This window comes from Symphalangus syndactylus, chromosome 8 (genome assembly GCF_028878055.3).
Source record: "Symphalangus syndactylus isolate Jambi chromosome 8, NHGRI_mSymSyn1-v2.1_pri, whole genome shotgun sequence".
In the NCBI taxonomy this organism is placed as follows: Eukaryota; Metazoa; Chordata; class Mammalia; order Primates; family Hylobatidae; genus Symphalangus; species Symphalangus syndactylus.
In genome coordinates this window covers 114,380,933-114,398,826 of record NC_072430.2, presented here as the reverse complement: position 1 = coordinate 114,398,826, position 17,894 = coordinate 114,380,933, and the positions used below count along the sequence as shown (strand labels likewise).

Genomic DNA, 17,894 nt, shown 5'->3' with positions numbered 1-17,894 from the left:
CAATCATTTTGGGTGATTATAAGTGGTATTAATATTTCAGCCTTAAATGAAGCCACATACCTTGCTGGTCACTAAATATCCTTAGAGCAAAAGCTGCAAATGTCACAGAGAAATTTCATGAATTACATTATAAGGTTTGGATTATTTTCCAAGGTAAAATATGAGTGACCACTGGTCACTTATTCGTGTGTCATAAAACCTGAAAAAAGGATCATTTATTGGCAGGCTTAAAGTTTTTTGTTCTAATAAAAATCTATTTCAGTTTGTCTTTTTTAAAAGTTAAAATAAAATACTTTTTTTCCTGATGTTTACTTGGTATTTTGTACCCAGTGTTTATGCAGCATATAAAGACTTTATAAATAAAGATAGAGAGGCTGAGTTCAAAACTCACATGTGGGCCTAATTTACCTGATAAAAACACTTTCTAACCAAGATCCACTTCATACTCTTTAATCCTTTACATGTGTATAATACCATACAATGTTCAAAGTGTTTGTGCAATTCATTTCAATTGATCCTTGCTTCATATTTTTCCTCCAATTGATGGATAACGAAATGAAGGCTTGGTGAGTTTAAAGGACTAATACATGGCAGACATAAGACCAATAATATAGTAATAATGGCCCACTTTATTGTGTAGTTCCTGTATTTCAGGCACTGTGATGAGGGCCTTATATCTAATATCTCATTTAGTTTTCATGCTAGCCCTGGGAGGTAGCTATAGTATTGTTATTGCTCTTACACTCATTTTACAGAGGTTCAGGTAGTAAATGTCAGAGTGATTTTAACTCAGTCAGTCTGACTCCAGAGCCTTCACATATTTAGACAGTCTATTTCCCAGGGCATATTAATTAAGATTTTTCTCCCTTTTTCACCATCTTTCTTCCCCCTTTTATCACTAATTCTGAAAAAGCAAACAAACAAACAAACACAGGAGGATTGCAATTGGGGAATCATGCTTACCTCTGTTAATAGTGTTACTTGGGATGGGGGGCAGGGTGGGAAAATTCTTTCACCAACTTACTAGATCCAAGGCAGCTGCTAGGATGGAGGCATCAGGAATTGTCCCTGGCTCACAGCAGTTTAACAGAAATTGGAAGCGTTTCATGCCTTGTCGGATTGCTCCAAGATTCACCACGTTTTTGCTTTTTCCACCATCTTGGTTGGGAGAGAGATGATCATCAAAACTGTGGCAACCTGTAAGGGTGGTGCCATGGTGGAGGAATGAAAGAGAGAGAATGTAAAGGATCGCAGGTTTAAAAAGAGTTTCAAAGATATAACAGAGTGTTTTCTACAGTGTTGGCCAGAAAACTTTCTCCTTCACTCCACTTCCTTGCTCTCCACCCTAATGTTTGATTTAAACACATCCTGACTTTTGGGAATCTGGTGACACGTGACATATGAAAATGCAAGATTTTACCTAAATATTTAAATACAGTGTTTGATCATTTTACTTGCAGGTCTTCTTTTGAATACTAGTAAGAGCTTTTGGTGTATTTAAAATTATTCTTCCTGTAATCAACAACTTCTGTTTTTATGGAAGTTGCAATCACTGTGCAATTTCAGATGTGTTACAACAAATTGATACAGCATTGGTACAGCATTGTGTATAATGTGTACACTGTGTACAGCATGCTGTACAAATTGGTACAGCACTGTGGTGAAAGGAAAAACCTTTTCTCAGTTACAGTGCAAAGAATCACTGGCTACCAGAGGTCCAGAGTTAGGGTTACCACTCTAACAATTTGCATTCATAGTAGATAAAAGGGGGTGTTTACAGTTATGGGCCTGGGTTTACCATGACAGTGCACGACACACAAGGATGTCAGCCACTATATCCACTAATGGAAAAATGCGGGAACCTGCTCTATCAGGGAACACATCCTTTGGAAGCAGTTTAAGCCTGGGACACAGATTCATTTAGACTTTATTACCACCAGATTTAAAAATTATGGCAAGGCATAAAAATAATTATCAATCTTGGTCTACAACTTTCACAGTGACTCAGTCATATTGACGTATGTCAGTATGAAATAACATGATGTCTGGGATTTGTTTTACAATACATTTAAAAGAGCATGAAAGATAGATGAAGCAAATATGGCAATTTCTAAATTATTTTTGCAAGTGTGATGAATATTTTGGATCCAATGAACCATTCTCTTTACTTTTTGCCTATGTTTGAACACTTTCATAAGCTCAAAAATGGCTCAGAAGATAATTAAAGTATCATTATTGAAATTTCCTATATTTCATTCTTTATGGGTATGTTTCTTTTTCAGATGCAAATATTCCATATTCAAAAGTTCAAAATTCAATACCTTCAGTGTTTTTTTTTCCAGTTAGTATAGCATATTTTTTATCATATGCAAAAGGAACTACCATGAGAAGAATCTGATGGCGGAAAAAATTCAAAAGACAAAATCTCAAATGATACAAAGAAGAAAAGCTATAGACGGCGAACAAACAATTCCAGGAGAGCTTTGTTTTCAAGCAGCTCCCTTTCAAAATGCTACTCTATTTCCTCACTGGACATTACCAAAGCTACTAGAACAGGTAAATTCCTGTTATTTTTTATAACTATATGTCACTTTATTAATCATTTATATATGCCCCTTTAATAGTATATAAAGTATACTAATATGTATACCAAAGGATTCTCATCTGTTAAAAAGTATAAACAGTCCCTTAAACTTTGAATTGAAGAGGCATCCCAAATAATAAGATTTATTTTGTGAATCCAGTTGTTTTATTATTTGTTGCTATAATTAAGATTTAAAATACATTAGGTAATAACTGCCTAAAATTTGTAATGGAATTAATACATAACACCAGATAGATGATCAATGAAGTTATTCTTATTTATCAAATTTATTAAGAACAGTTGAGATCATCTTATTTAAGGAAGCATTAAGAATATGTATTTCACAAATTTCTTCAATTTTTATTTGACAAGATTACCAATTTCAAAAGGATTGTATTCAATATTTCTAAAAGAAGTGCCACTTTAATTGCGAGAATTTCAGAAATGATGCAGTTAAGGGATGTAAGTAAAATAATGAAGAGAGAAGTCATCAGAACATTCACTGACAGCAAGAACCTATATTCTTTGCTTCACAGAATAATATATATTTATTACAGGTGAGAAGATCAGCAGAATCCTATAAGCACAGGACATAAGAATCATGTTGTTAATAAAAGCTAATTATAATGGACATTTTCCATTGTATTTATATAGCATTGTATTTATATAGCATTAATAGATAAGAATATATTTTTGATATATTTTTGGTACTATTTTTGAGCACTTAGTATATCCCAAGTACTGTATGAAATATTTTATAATTAATTTTCTTTATTTTTTGCCATAGCCCTATAAGATACGTTTTTTAAATTATTTTAAAAGAGAATGTATTTTGGGGGTGTATGGGTCTGTTGGTGAGGAGAGAGTGGTGGAAAGAGACAGAGAAAGAGAGAAGGAACAGGTGAAGGAACAGGTTAAGTAGCCCAATCTGTTTATACAATGGACAGTTATAAAGGCAAGATTTAAATCCAGATCTACTGAGAGTGCACAAACCGGCACTCTTACCACTATGCCACAATGTAATCTCTAAAATACCAAATGTTTATATGGAAGAAGGTCAGACTTTTATACTCTGCTGAAGGTGGTGATCATGTTAGAAAAACTTAATGTAGGAAATAATTCCTCATTGTACATATTATATTTCTTGGGTTTTCTCCTGTATTTTTAATGATAAACTGATGATAAAATTGTATCCTGCTGGCATTCCAAATTGTACTACTAAAAGAAATGTCAAAAAGTAATTTGGCTGCAAAATGTATTTTTTAATCAATTTTTTATAGCAATACACTAGGATGTAAGAATGCCTCTTGGCTTCCTTAGATATAACGATTACTTTTTTAGCCTCAGTATATTTTAGTTGCATTTGTTTAATATTTATTTTTTATGTTGAGGTGTATATTGAGGTGTAATTATAATTTTATTTACGTAGAATGCATTTTTATAAGCTTTTAAATCCAAGAAGGGATGTATAAAAATATCCTGCTTGTTTTTTAATATTATTTTTAATTGGCAAATCATTATCATATACACTTACGGGTACAAAGTTTCAGACATAAAATCTAGTATTTCCTTAAGCAGCATTTCCCATTGTGTTGATGGCACAGCTGAGAACATAGAACATGTGCAGTAAACGTGTTGAGTAGTTGAAAAAAATTGTTTTAATTGATCAAACACCTTCCCTCAAATAGAGACAACATGATTTTTAAAATGAAATAATTTCAGTGAATATGAAAACACAAAAGAAAAAGCTAATTTCTGAATGTAATTTCAATTCTATTTCATGTTCACCAGATACAGTTTTTATTTATTGAATAACTTTTAAATTTTAAAGAAATTCGATTGGCATTTCATCTCAAATCAGTGAAGTTAAAGTACTGCGTTTAAACTGAGGGTAAGAAGGTTTGATGTTTGTTCTCTTTAACAACTTTAAAGAAAGAAACAAAGAAATTCTGTAATTAAGATAATTTAGATGAGAAAAGACAACACATCTATCATGGTTGGGTACGAATCATTTATACACCTAGATTGCAAAGGAAAGAGAGAAAAAGAAAGAAGGGAAAGAAGAAAAGAAAGAACAAAGGGAGAGAGCAAGAAAGAAATCAAGAGAAAGAAAGGAGAGAAGGAAAGAAAGGAAGGAAGCAGAAAAGGAAGTAAGGAAAAAAGCAAGCTCAAAAATAGAATGATGTTTGCACAATTAAGGGCAGTAGGTGTTGCAAAATACAATGTATTTAGATTAGCAGATAATGTTGTTTAAGCTGGAGATACTTATTTTTTGCAAGCAATTCCAAAGGAATATCTTTTTTATAATTTTTAAAAAGCAAGAGAACATAGGCAAAGAATAGTGATATATAAGCTATATTCTCTTGCCAGCCTAAAGCACATAAAATATTCCAGATAACAATCTCAAATATTATGGCTTTGTTTTCTAGACATGCAAAAATAAACTGCATTTCAGGTATTGTTGACACAAACTCATTGTAGAATCTGGCTCTATGAATATTCCATATCAGATCTTTTGAATCTGTGAATGGAATACAAAGAATATACGAAGCAATGGCTAAAATCCATAGGAATTGTGGTAAGAAAAACACAAAGTCCAGAATGAACTAATGTTTGTAATAAATGCTAATGATAACATGTTTGGAACACGAATAAGAAGAGAATGTAAGAGAATTAAAAGGAGAGTGTAAACAAGTCAATTATGCTTTTATCTTTTCCACCAAGGAGAAAAATCTACAAATGGAGAAGTATAGTGCCATAATCAGGTCAGCTACAATGAAATGTCATAGACTGGGTGACTTAAAACAACAAACATTTATTTCTTACAGTTCTGAAGGCTGGAAGTCTGAGATCAGGGTGTCCGCATGGTCGGGTTCTTGGTGATGGCTCTCTTCCTGGTTATGTGCTCACGTGGCTTTTCCTTGGTGTATGCACGCAGAGAGACCTTACGTCTCCTCCTTTTTTTTTTTTTTTTTTTAATAAGGGCATTAAAATCCCATCACAAGTGCCCCCCTTATGACCTTATCTAAACCTAATCACCTCCCAAAGCCTCCACCTCTAAATACTATCACTTTGGGGATTAGAGCTTCAAGACAAATTTTTTGGGGATATACACATTCAGTTCATAGAAGACAGAAAAAGTTCACTTAAGAAGAAATATTTGAGCAGGCATGGTGGTTCATGCCTGTGATCCCAGCACTTTGGGATGCTGTAGTAGGAGGATCACTTGAGGCCAGCAGTTCAAGACAAGCCTGGGCAACATAGCAAGATCCACCCCGCCCATCTCTACAAAAAATGTAAAACAAATTTAGTGGGACATAGTGGTGCATGTCCCTAATCCTAGCTACTTGCAAGGCTGAGGCAAGAGGATCATTTGAGCCTGGGAGTTTGAGGCTGCAGTGAACTATGATTGTACCATTGCACTCCAGCATGGGTGACAGGGGAAGACCCTGTCTCAGAAAGAAAGAAGGAAGAAAGGAAAGAAAGAAAGAGAAGGAGATTTGGAAAGAAAAGAAAAGAAAAGAAGAAAGAAAGAAAGAAAGAAAGAAAGAAAGAAAGAAAGAAAGAAAGAAAGAAAGAAAGAAAGAAAGAGAAAGAAAAAGAAGAGAGAGAGTGAAAGAAAGAGAAAGAAAGAAAGAAAGAAAGAAAGAAAGAAAGAAAGAAAGAAAGAAAAAGAAAGAAAGAAAGAAAGAAAGAAAGAAAGAAAGAAAGAAAGAAAGAAAGAAAGAAAGGAGAGAAGAGGAAGGAAGGAAGGAAGGAAGGAAGGAAGGAAGGAAGGAAGGAAGGAAGGAAGGAAGGAATTTTGAAACAAGAAGAAATATTCACCAAATGTGAGAGACCCTACATTCTTTGAGTTTAAGCCTCAGTTATACTTTAGTGCATAAAGAGAACTTAAAGATGTGATTGCAGCTCCAGTCAAATGACATCCAGTTAGCATGACACATACCTGGAGAAACACACTTTAGCTCCACACTTCATTCTCAAAAAAGCACAAGAAAATTTCTTTATAATACTGACGTCTGAACGTGAGACATATTGTCTCCAAAATATCGTGAGGAGTGGAAAGAGTGTAAAAGGATTGAAAATGACAAATGTCCTGGTTATTAGAAGATTCTTAAAACCACAGAGACTAATAAACTTGATGTTTGCACTAGTCAAATTCTATAAGAGATAATTAAATAGATAGGAACATTTTCAAGAGAGAAGTAATCATAGGAATCACTGTAACTTCATTATGCTGAACTAAGTCATGTTCTTTTTGATAGAGTTGTAAGGATATCATAGGCATGTTTTGGTAAATTCTGATGATGTTTCTGTAGTGATATGGGAAAGTTCTCTGATCACTAGAAAATTAAGTGTATGGCTCACTAAAAATCTGTACCCACAAATTATTAATTAATCAAAGTCAAGTAGAAGTATTCTTAGAGTTATATCTTTGCATTTTTCCTGTTCAGTAATAATATGAACAACTTGGACGAGAATAGGGAAATGTGCATGTCTCTGCAGACAGATCTTTATAGTACAAAGAAGAAAAGACAGAGTTCAACTTAGTTTTGATTCTCTTTTCATTCACTCATTCATTCATTCATTTGCTTATTTATTTATATTTTGATCTCAAAGAGGAGTGGAAAGAGTGTAAAAGGATTGAAAATGGATTCTCCTCAAAATTATGGATTCTGTCTCTTAATTTCCTTCCTGGGGAAGTGACTTAACTACCTCCTAAGTTAATGAAATAATACATTTTCATCATTTTTGAAATGAAGAACAAATAATGGCTATATTAAAGTATACCATGATATTCATCCATGTGAAAAAAAGCTAGCAAAAATTAATCAATACAAACCAATTATGTGATATGAAAATAGAAAATGTAATTTTAAATTGTGTTCATATACTTCCTGTAGTCCTCAAGCTTAATAGTTACACTATCTACTATACTAATTAATTTTAAATATGGCATATTGCATTCCATCCTAAGTTCCACATTTTGTAAAAAAGCATATCATCTAACTAAAATACATAATAAAAAGGAATCAGAATGGTGATGGATCTAGAGACACTTCCATATAAGGAAAAGTAATCAAAGATGTTTAACTAGCAGCAGTGAGATCAAAAGAGAGAACATGAAATGGATAACATATGGAGCTTGCATGATATGTGTGTGTGAGTGTATGTGATGTGTATGCGTGTGCATCTTGGTACAGACGTCATAACTAGGACAAATGAAGCAAATTTGTGGATAAGTATGTCTTCAGAATGTAAGGAAAAATTCTCTAATAATTAAGGCTGTCTTGCTCTGGAACAGGTTGCTTTGTAAAGTTATAAACTCCCCCTCAGTGGAAGTGTGCAGAGGGTGGCTGGCCACCTGTCAGGGATATACTGAGCAGAATTTGTAAGTAGATAGGTGGGTGGATAAAAGGATCTCTGGAAGTTTTGTAAAGTTCTCAGATTTTAATAAAAGATAGAACAGCAGAAGAGGCTGGATCTTATTCTTTGAAAACCCAGTGCCCATCATGGAGTGAGGAACATAGGTAAGGCTTCCATAAATGTCTGTTTAATCAAATTGCAAAAAGAGAAGCTATAGACAGTGGTAAAAGGCATGTATGAGAAAGAAATGAATGAAAAACCAATGAAAATAGAAAATGGACCACTTAATGTAATCAAGTTTTTGTTCTGTGTGATGAAAGTTGAATAGAATTCTTAGGATGCATGACATTTACCAAGACGTTTGAAGAAACTCTCCTCTTCATCTCTTCCATTTTCCATGCCACTTCCTGGCCCACCTTCAGAAAGCTTCACAGCACTAGTGAATTTGACCTGAAAAAAAAAAAAAAAAAAAAGGAAAGTAGAGCGATAACAAGATTCAAATCTTGTGGTTAGATCAATTCTTGACTTGAAAATGACTTGTTTACTCATTTTCATACGATTACTTTGCTCTTCTGGCTTCCACATCTGGTTAGTTTAGTCATCAGTGTAGTTCATTCCCATGTGCCAAAAAAGACATCACTGTAACTAAAAGGAGGAACCAGGTCCCAGATTAAAAGCTAAATAATCAGGTGCTATAAAAATAATTGAGATATTCTTAGAGTTTAAATCTGATAAAGTCCAAACTGAAATTAATGAATAGCAAGACATAGTCATTCTTTACAAATACCACAATTGAGAATCAGACCAAAGTGAAAGATAGCCAAATAGAATACTTTAAATCTCTGTGAAAGAATCAGTATAAAGTAATTTATGGAGTGTACTATAATAAAAATGTAATAACATATTTCTCTTTCTAAGAATTAAAATATGTTCTTCATCTTGCTTTTAGCTCAGCAGTACTCAAAATTTTTCGCACAGCAAGGAAGCTATGGGCCACACAAACTCAAATACTTGACTTACGTTTTTTAGCAAATAAAAGGTAAGGAAGGAATGATACTATTTTCTAAATATGCTATAGTCTTGCATATTATTTGGATAATTTCAAAATATCACTTTTAAAACAGACTAGATAAAAGAAAAGTGGTTTGGCTGGGCGTGGTGGCTCACACCTGTAATCCCAGCACTTTGGGAGGCCGAGGCGGGAGGATCACGAGATCAAGAGATCAAGATCATCCTAGCCAACACGGTGAAACCCCATCTCTACTAAAAATATTAAATTAGCTGGGCATGGTGGCATGCACTAGTCCCAGCTACTCGGGAGGCTGAGGCAGGAGAATCGCTTGAACCTGGAAGGTGGAGGTTGCAGTAAGCCGAGATCGCGCTACTGCACTACAGCCTGGCAACAGATCGAGTCTTCATCAAAAACAAAACAAAACAAAAACAAAAACAACAACAACCTCAACAACAACAAAACCCACAAAGAACAAAACAAAACAAAAACAACCCTAGTTTTAGTGAGACTAGAAAACAAAAGAATGCAAGCAAATAATTTGTACACATATAAGGAAACATAACTCTTATCATATGCTGAAAATTAGGCATACAAATGACCAGGCCATGAAGCAACCACAGGGTGGACTCTCGGAAGAAACCTTACCTTACTCCAATGCTTCACAGTATTATGAAGGAGGAGTGTAGTGAAAAAAGTCATCCCGAATTTCTTTCTTCTTTTCAATATAGATAATGGTTCATATGGTGCCAAAAGTAGTGGGAAAAGGATGAATTATGTGTGTCTTAATATGTAAAAGGGATCACTGTAAAATTACCAGATCCTTGGACAGGAGTTTGAGATGTCAGTCATTTCGTAGGTGTGTTAAAAGTTAAAAATAGCTGGGAAATAATGTCTATATACATCTCTGTATTTGCATTATAATTTTATATAATTTTTTGACCACACTTTTCTTTTTCCCTTCCTGTGATAGCCTACTACTTAAACATTTTAGTTTCCATTGCTTATCTAAGTTTCCAAAGTTAGTTCATCTGGAGAGTTTCTTCAGCTTTTCCTTATTTGGCCCCTGCAGGTGTTTGCTATTTCTCAGCCTTCACATATTTCTATCAGTGACTTCAACATTCACTTACACAAGTTATGTCCTGTTTACCTTGGAGCTTTGCCTGATGAAAGAGAGTCGGTCCACAGAGCTAATGTCCAGGAGGTCCTCCACACCATCTGCCAGGCCCGAGAGGGATGATCTTTTCAGCCAGTTCCCTATTTAATAGTTAAATCATTTAGATCAATGTAGCATTTTCTATCCAATCAATTAAACAGAAATGTCAACATAAGCCCAACAGGTGATGAAAGTTACATGGCTTGGTATAAATAGAAAAACAAATTGTTCTCAATATACATGCTTTGAATAAAAATCTTCAGTGTTAGACTATAAAATTGCATAAGCATGTGGGGCCAAGACAAAAAGAATCTGGGTTGAGAGGAAACCATCCTCTATCCAGCTTCACATCTCTCATTAAAGCCTGTGAATTTTACCTCTTAAATATTTCTCAAATTTGTTCATTTATCTCTGCCTACATGGCCACCACCCAGTCCAAGCTTCCATTTACTTATACCTAACCTACTAGCTAACTTTCCTTCTGGTCTCCCTTATCTATTCATGCTGCCTCCAGTATGATTTCCATGCAGTGATGTTTTGGAAAAAGTTTACTTGCTTGAGTTACTCTCCTGTTCAACATCCCATCTTGGCTATCTAGGGATCTAGAATGAAGAGTCAACCTGACCTGGCCCCTATCATTCTACTACAGTCATACAGCCACTTGTCTCCTTGTTTCAGTTCCTTCACTTCCCTTCAGCCTCCTAATATCTTTGCAAATAATGGCTACCTGGAGTGCTCTCCTTCCTTCTCCCAAGTATCCTGGAGATCTTAATGCCTCTACCACTAGGAAGCCTTCCCTGATTTCTGCCTCCTCCCCCACATTCAGGTTAGGGCTCATTGTTGCATGCTTTCATAGAACTATGTATACTTCCTTCATAAAATTCATAGTTTGCAATTATACTTAGTTGTATGATTATCTGCTTTAATGACTGGGGCTCCTACTATATTGCAAGTTTAGCAAAGTTGGGAGGCTGTGTGTATTTGCTTGCTATTTAATCCTTGATGGCTAGTGTAGTGATCGCACACAGAAGAGGCATGTAGTAGGGTATTAAAATTATGCGTGGAAAAAATTAAATGAATGAATGAATGAATGAAGTCAGTCTAGGTCTTATGACTTGAAGGTCTTCTTTTTCGGCCCTACTATGCATCACTGAGTTGATCTGAGGACATGGTTGGTAATAAGATAATCCATAAACAAATACAGACATACTTTTACCTATGGGGAGTTTAAGCTTCTTCCGGAGGGAAATTCTGCGGGATCGTGAACGGGCACGTCGGTCAGAGGTGGTCCCTGAGTGGGCAGTCGTGCATTCTGAAGTGTCCTGCTCAGACTGGCTGCTGGTATCACTTGCTGCACTCTGGGACTTGAACATCTTACGCCAGAAATCTTTCCGCCCCAGGTTGGCTCCTTGCATTTGCTCATCGCTGTAAGCAAGCAGAGGATAGGGTTAAACTTCTGACAACACTTGAGAAATTCTCCTAAATTTATTTCATCTTCCTGTCAATGATATTTAGGCAAATCATGCAAAATGATCTTTGATGGGCTGAAATGTGGGAAGAGTGGGCATTGAAGTGGGAGGAAAGAGATCAAGGTTGATCTGAGCTCTTCTTGAAAATAGTCATGTCTCAGCTATAACATGAGGTGGTTGGATTTTTTCAACTTTAATAAAAACATTAAATATTACTGCAGGTATTCATCTGCAGGTGTGAGTCATAATACCAGAAGCACTTACAATTTCACTGCAACCTCCGCCTCCCAGGTTCAAGTGATTCTCCTGCCTCAGCCTCCGGAGTAGCTGGGACTACAGGCATGTGCCACCACACCCGGCTAATTTTTTGTATTTTTAGTGGAGAGAGGGTTTCACCGTGTTAGCCAAGATGGTCTCAATCTCCTGACCTCGTGATCTGTCCGCCTCAGCCTGCCAAAGTGCTGGGATTACAGGCGTGAGCCACTGTGCCCGGCCAATATTTAACTTTTTATTAAAGATCCCTAAGGCTTGTGCAGTACTGTTCCTCATTCCCCACCCATCACCCCAGTATAGTATCATACTTGAACACCAAATAAACTTACAAAAAATATTTAAATGAATGGAATGCCATCACACCATACCCGGGAAATGCATCATCCTACAACCAGTAAGTCAAAGAAACTTAGGTAGGGCTTGAAAGTAAAAAATAAGTACAACTCAGTAGGACAAATAGGAACACCTGCAAGGGGATTTTTGAGTAGGGCATTCCACAACAGGAAAAAGACCAGTGGCCAATAATATGCAGAATTTAATCTCACCCGAAATTACAAAACATAGGCAGCTGAAGTAAGATCTTTATTTTTACTCAATAAATTAGCAATGATTAAGGGAGTTCATGAGGGGTGCGGGGAGGTGGGGAGGAGGGAAAGCAATTATTATACTCCTAGTGGGTAGTATACTATCACACTCCCAGTGGGGAGGTAAAATGATCCAACCTCTCTTTAAAGTAATTTGGCAATACGTTATCCAAAGCTTATATCACCGCCCTTGACAGAGAAATTCAATTTCCAGAAAGTAATCTCATGGAAATTATGGGACAACATACTAAGATGTAGGTAAAAAGTGAGGCGTGGTGGCTCACACGTGTAATCCCAGCACTTTGGGAGGCCGAGGCAGGCAGATCACGAGGTCAGGAGGTCGAGACCATCCTGGCTAACATGGTGAAACCCTGTCTCTATTAAAAATACAAAAAATTAGCCAGGTGCAGTGGCGGGCGCCTGTAGTCCCAGCTACTCGGGAGGCTGAGGCAGGAGAATTGCGTGAACCCAGGAGGAGGAGCTTGCAGTGAGCCGAGATCGCGCCACTGCACTCCGGCCTGGGCGAAAGAGCGAGACTCTGTCTCAAAAAAAAAAAAAAAAAAAAAGATGTAGGTACAAGAAAGTCAAATACTCACTGAGTTTTTATTGGTCAACTTTAAAAAGGAGGAAACAATCTAAATGTTCAACACCAGGGAAACAGTTGAATAGATATGGGATTTCCATATGGTAGTATGCTCTGTAGTCATTATAATTTTATTTTAGAGGACTATTATATGAAAAATATTCACTATATACCGCAAAGTGAAAAGGTAACAATCAAATGGTTTAAAAAGAACATCACCAAGTTAATTGGGAAAAAAAAGTACACATATGACCATGTGTCTGAGTGTGGTTTTGTGTGCATACATGCTCAAAAATGTCTCCAACATAATACACCAAGAGTTTACAGAGGTTATCTCTAGTTGGTGGCATTTCCATTTTTAAACTACTTTCCCTTTATGTTTTTCTGTGTTTTCTACATTTGTCAACTTGAGCAACATATATTACTGCAGTAATTTGGAAAGTACAAGGTATAGAAAATACATAATATTTGATGAAACTTATTTATGGGGTTTTAGGTACTGATTTGCTTAAAAGCTTTGGGGCTGAATCAACCCAAAATTTGACAGTACTGTGTAAAGCAATTATTTTCTACAGATATTTATATGGGTATCCAGAATTTCTTAAAATCTCATCAGAGTACTACATATTTTTAAGTTCTTTTTTTAAAAAATAGGGTATTCTGTTTATCAAATATGGTATGAATTTAAATCCGTTTTCTAAAATTTGATTTCTCAGTTACTTTTTATCAAATGATTACAGGGTATGAAGCATTTCTCTCTTTTGGTAAATGCATGGCATGATACGTGTATGACTATGTAGTCTGGCTGGAAAAACATCTGGGGAGGCTATAATTTCTCAATTTCCTCAATAAAATGTTACATCGCCTTGTCCAATGGTGTGTATCAATATTGAGTTTCAGAGAAATTAGTGCATAAAACTGCTTTAATATGACTCAGGGAATGTGACTATTATTTAAGAAGGAAGAAGACACAGGGCCAGAAGGGGAGGGAAGGAAAGAGACAGAGAAGCTAGAGGAGGAGCCAGTGTCATCTGAAGTAACCACTCATCTTTCTCCAGTGCTGACCAGGGGATATTTGACATGCTTACCTTCTGGGCCTATTGGGATCATGAAAAAGTTCCATGTTTGACATTTTATGACATCTCTCTAAGTGGAAATATTTATGTAGAGGCATATTGAAACACGTATCTTCACATAAGAAGAAAGAATAGATGTGCTAAATGCTAAGAAATTAGGTGGTGTTTACAGAACACTGAACAGAGAGAATATTTTGGAATCTAGAAAACTTAATAACCTAGAAATATACAGTTGATGGTGTTATTTTTTAAATCCAATTTGGCTATTCGATCATTCTCATTGATCAGATTAGCTCAATAGTTGCTGGCGTTATTTGAAAAGAAAAAGAATCTCTTCTTTTTTGGGCAGACTTTCTGTGTATAAAGCCTTTTAACTAGTCTCATGGCTATTTAGTCACAGAACTCTGTCTTTCACGTTGGTTTTTTTTCCTTAGAGCTTATGTTTGAATTTTTACCATGTACTTAAAGGCTACCTTAAAGGGAAAACTAAAACTGAATTTTAAGAAAGGAAGCTAAAGAAAACAAAAGCTTAATAATAATCTGACACTTTTATCCTTTCATTCATTGATTGAATCATTCATTCATTCATTCATTCATTCGTGAAATATAGATTCAGTGCCTAGTATGAGCAAGCCCAGTCTCCATACTGGAGCTATAGCCATATGCAGAAACTCACATGTTCCCTGAACCCATGGAATTGATCTACTTGAACACTAAATAAACACAAAATTGTGTTTATCACACATTTGTGTTTACTACAAAATTTCTAAAATTTTGAAGTGCTACAAGAACTGTGTGGACATTTTTTCTTTGAAGATTTTGTTTGCTTGCTATGGATTACCAAAGTCCTATCTGATGGCTGTGTGCTTCTCACTTTGATTTGCCTGACTGTGAAGAAAGGATATCATAATACCTAGAATATTCTGCAGGATTCCTAGAAGAAAAATCACTTAATACTGAGTAAGGTTTTGAGAAGCAGAATGGTATACCTAAAACGAAGTACATGTTTACACTCCACTTGTGGATTAGTAGTTCTCAAAAAGAGAAAAAATACAAATAAAACTTGCATAGAACTAGGCTGTACAATTAGCGTCTATGGTAACCCTTATATTTTCTGGGGGCACTAATTTAAAGATGTTTTTGATTTTTCCATTATGAAAAGTGTAGATTAACTGATGTCAGAGGACACTGGAATGGATCTCAAGAGAGGACCAAGGTACAATGTGTTACAGTCTATGTTTCAGCTAAAGGTGAGAACTGGAGAAGTTTTTGTTACTTATTTTGGGAAAAGCTTCATTAAGTATATTGACAGCCATTCATACATTTAAGTTTTTAAAAAATTATAAGTGATTTTAAGCAAGAAACTGGAGGACACTCCCAGACCACCTGGTATATATGCCATTTTTCAAGGTGTATCTTCAGTAGTGTTCATGAAAAGCAGAAGTGAGGGAGCCACTGGAGATGGGAAATGTAGTTAGGGAGGCTTCTCATAGGCACAGACTGGTTATTTGTGATTTGGCCTGGAGAGGTTAGTGGCATTCGGAATGAAATGTAAAGGGTAGAAACAAGGCAAAGTTCAAAGGAGATGACAAACAAACAAATAGCAGTTTGGAAAATAGAAATTCTTCTAGAGTGAAGTGCATAGCCGTCTGCACTGGAGACAAAACCAACGCTACTTACTGCTCTGGAGTCTGTGAGGGGCGACCGGACATGAAGCTGCGACATTCCTCAGGTGCAGAGGATACCTGGCCTTTATCCACAATGCTTCCCGCCTCTGACCTATGCAAATGGTGCATTCCAACAATTACAGCAGAGCAGGATAGCAAGTCTTAATACTTCATACACTTCATAAAACAAAACACTCTGTTGTAGACAACTTTGCAGCTTATGAACTTTATGTCACCAGGAGTCTATGTTGTTTAGAATTTATACCACAACATTAACTCATGACTTAGCAGCCTTTTTGCTTCACAATATCACCATTATTGCAAACAAACTCATTAACTGCAAGCAGGATTTTAAGTTTAGGAGTTTATTTTAATTTTTAAGTGGCATTTAATATACAATAGGCATAAAATAAATTTATGTTTACTAGAAGGAAAAACAACAGGCTATTACTTAATCATTTGTCTTTTACCACATTTAGAATAGAATTTACTGAACAGGATCATATGGTATCAGTAATTGCTTTTCCTTTCTGAATAAAAGTGTAAATTATGTACAGAAGAGACTAAAACGGGTAGCATTTTACCATTTAATTAAGAGCTATGACGTGAAGTTCAAGTATATGAAAATTCAAGAACAACTGAGCTCTAATTCATATTAGAGGCGGCATTTATTTGACAGTAAATTTATTCATTTTTCTAAGCTGCTGCTGCACCACCCAGTGAAATCACTTACACAAGATAATTTTACCATTCCTACACTGAAGTTTCAACACAGGAACCACACAAACAGTACAACAACAGATTTTATTCTACTGACATAAGGCAAACACTAATATTCAGAGAGTTCAAGCTTCCAACCTTTTACTGCCTGCAGGCTTAGATTCCTGTTCATTCTCCTCCACCTTTTTCCCTGGTGCTAACTTCTCGGCACTGTCAAGCAGAGCGCTGAGGGCCACTCTCCTGAAGACATTCCCATGAGCCTCTTTGATAAACTGGACCAGCTGACGAATGTCACAATACAGTCCCTGTTTGGAGGCAAGAAGGAAGTTGGAGAAAGAAAGATAGCTGTGCGATTAAATAGTTTTTCCAGGTAGAGAGGAAGAAAGTAATTCCTTAGGCTTACATGAGCATTGGAACCATTAAGACAGGACAGTTTACTATTGATGAAACTGGTAGTATACTCCCTCTACAATGTTCCTATAGAAGAACATTACCAAGGCCTTTGCTGGTCATCCTTGGTATGAAAAAGGATGGTTATCACACTTCATTCAGAAAGTTTCCTGCATCATTAGAAAGACATTAATTTACATTTTAAACCATTGGATTCCCAAGCTTTAATTTTCTCTTTTAATTGTAACTTCTGAAGAGATGCCTGCAAAGAAAAAGGTAGTCAAAAATTTGTTTACATTAGAGATTTTGGTCCCTGTTCAGCTTCTCCAAATTTTCCGTATCATTATGACAAAATATGTTAAGTCCTCCAGACATTTCTACCAAAGACAGATTATTCAAAGGATGATGCGTTTTGCTGGACAGATTTAGCAAATTACATATATGTTGTAGCCCATTTGAACATGAACTTGACTACAAACTCAAGTTGATGTAGGGCTATTACAACCAATATATTGGTGAATCAATATTTAAAAATATATGCTGGACTTTTACTTGAGAAATTAAGCTTTGGATCCAGCATTTCCCCTCTCTCTCTCTCTGCTCATGAAGTGGGTAGTTACTGTATTTTTTTTTTTTTTGCCTTAGGAAAAGTTCATGGCAAGGCAGAATGCAGAAGCCTAAACAATACTTACCTTGATAGTTGTGGTTTTCAAAACCTAAGACCACTGGGACAATTATGTCCATAATTTTTAGGAAAGCAGAAGGTAGGACCCTTGGGGAGAACATGGATGCAGAACACTTTGGGTTCTGTGGGAAGCAGGGCCCTGTGTCCCTCACTCTGCTCTGCAGTAATTCCTCTAGGAACGGGGAAAGACTCCAAAAAGGAAAGATTCCAAACTCACCAGAGGGTGCCCAGCCCTAAGCACACAGCAAAGAGTACTATGTGAAATCAGAGGTGTAGACTAATCATTGAGACCTGTGGAACCTCCCCAGGCTCTAGATGCTTCCTAAGACTT

At 36.0% G+C, this 17,894-nt stretch overlaps 1 protein-coding gene across 14 annotated transcripts in view; it reads right to left on the bottom strand.

The window, feature by feature from the left end:
* Nucleotides 1-17,894, bottom strand: part of UNC80 (unc-80 homolog, NALCN channel complex subunit) — a 228,521-nt gene that overhangs the window by 147,883 nt on the left and 62,744 nt on the right. For 11 of the 14 annotated variants that reach the window (XM_055290458.2, XM_063645667.1, XM_055290465.2 and 8 more), the window contains 6 exons: nucleotides 16,627-16,793; nucleotides 15,782-15,880; nucleotides 11,327-11,541; nucleotides 10,111-10,217; nucleotides 8,305-8,401; nucleotides 1,025-1,197 (listed from right to left, as the gene is read on the bottom strand). In XM_055290458.2, coding sequence (XP_055146433.1) covers nucleotides 1,025-1,197; nucleotides 8,305-8,401; nucleotides 10,111-10,217; nucleotides 11,327-11,541; nucleotides 15,782-15,880; nucleotides 16,627-16,793 — 858 coding nt within the window. The remainder of the gene's footprint in view (nucleotides 1-1,024; nucleotides 1,198-8,304; nucleotides 8,402-10,110; nucleotides 10,218-11,326; nucleotides 11,542-15,781; nucleotides 15,881-16,626; nucleotides 16,794-17,894) is intronic. The other 3 variants (XM_055290460.2, XM_055290463.2, XM_055290464.2) reach the window with 1 other exon arrangement.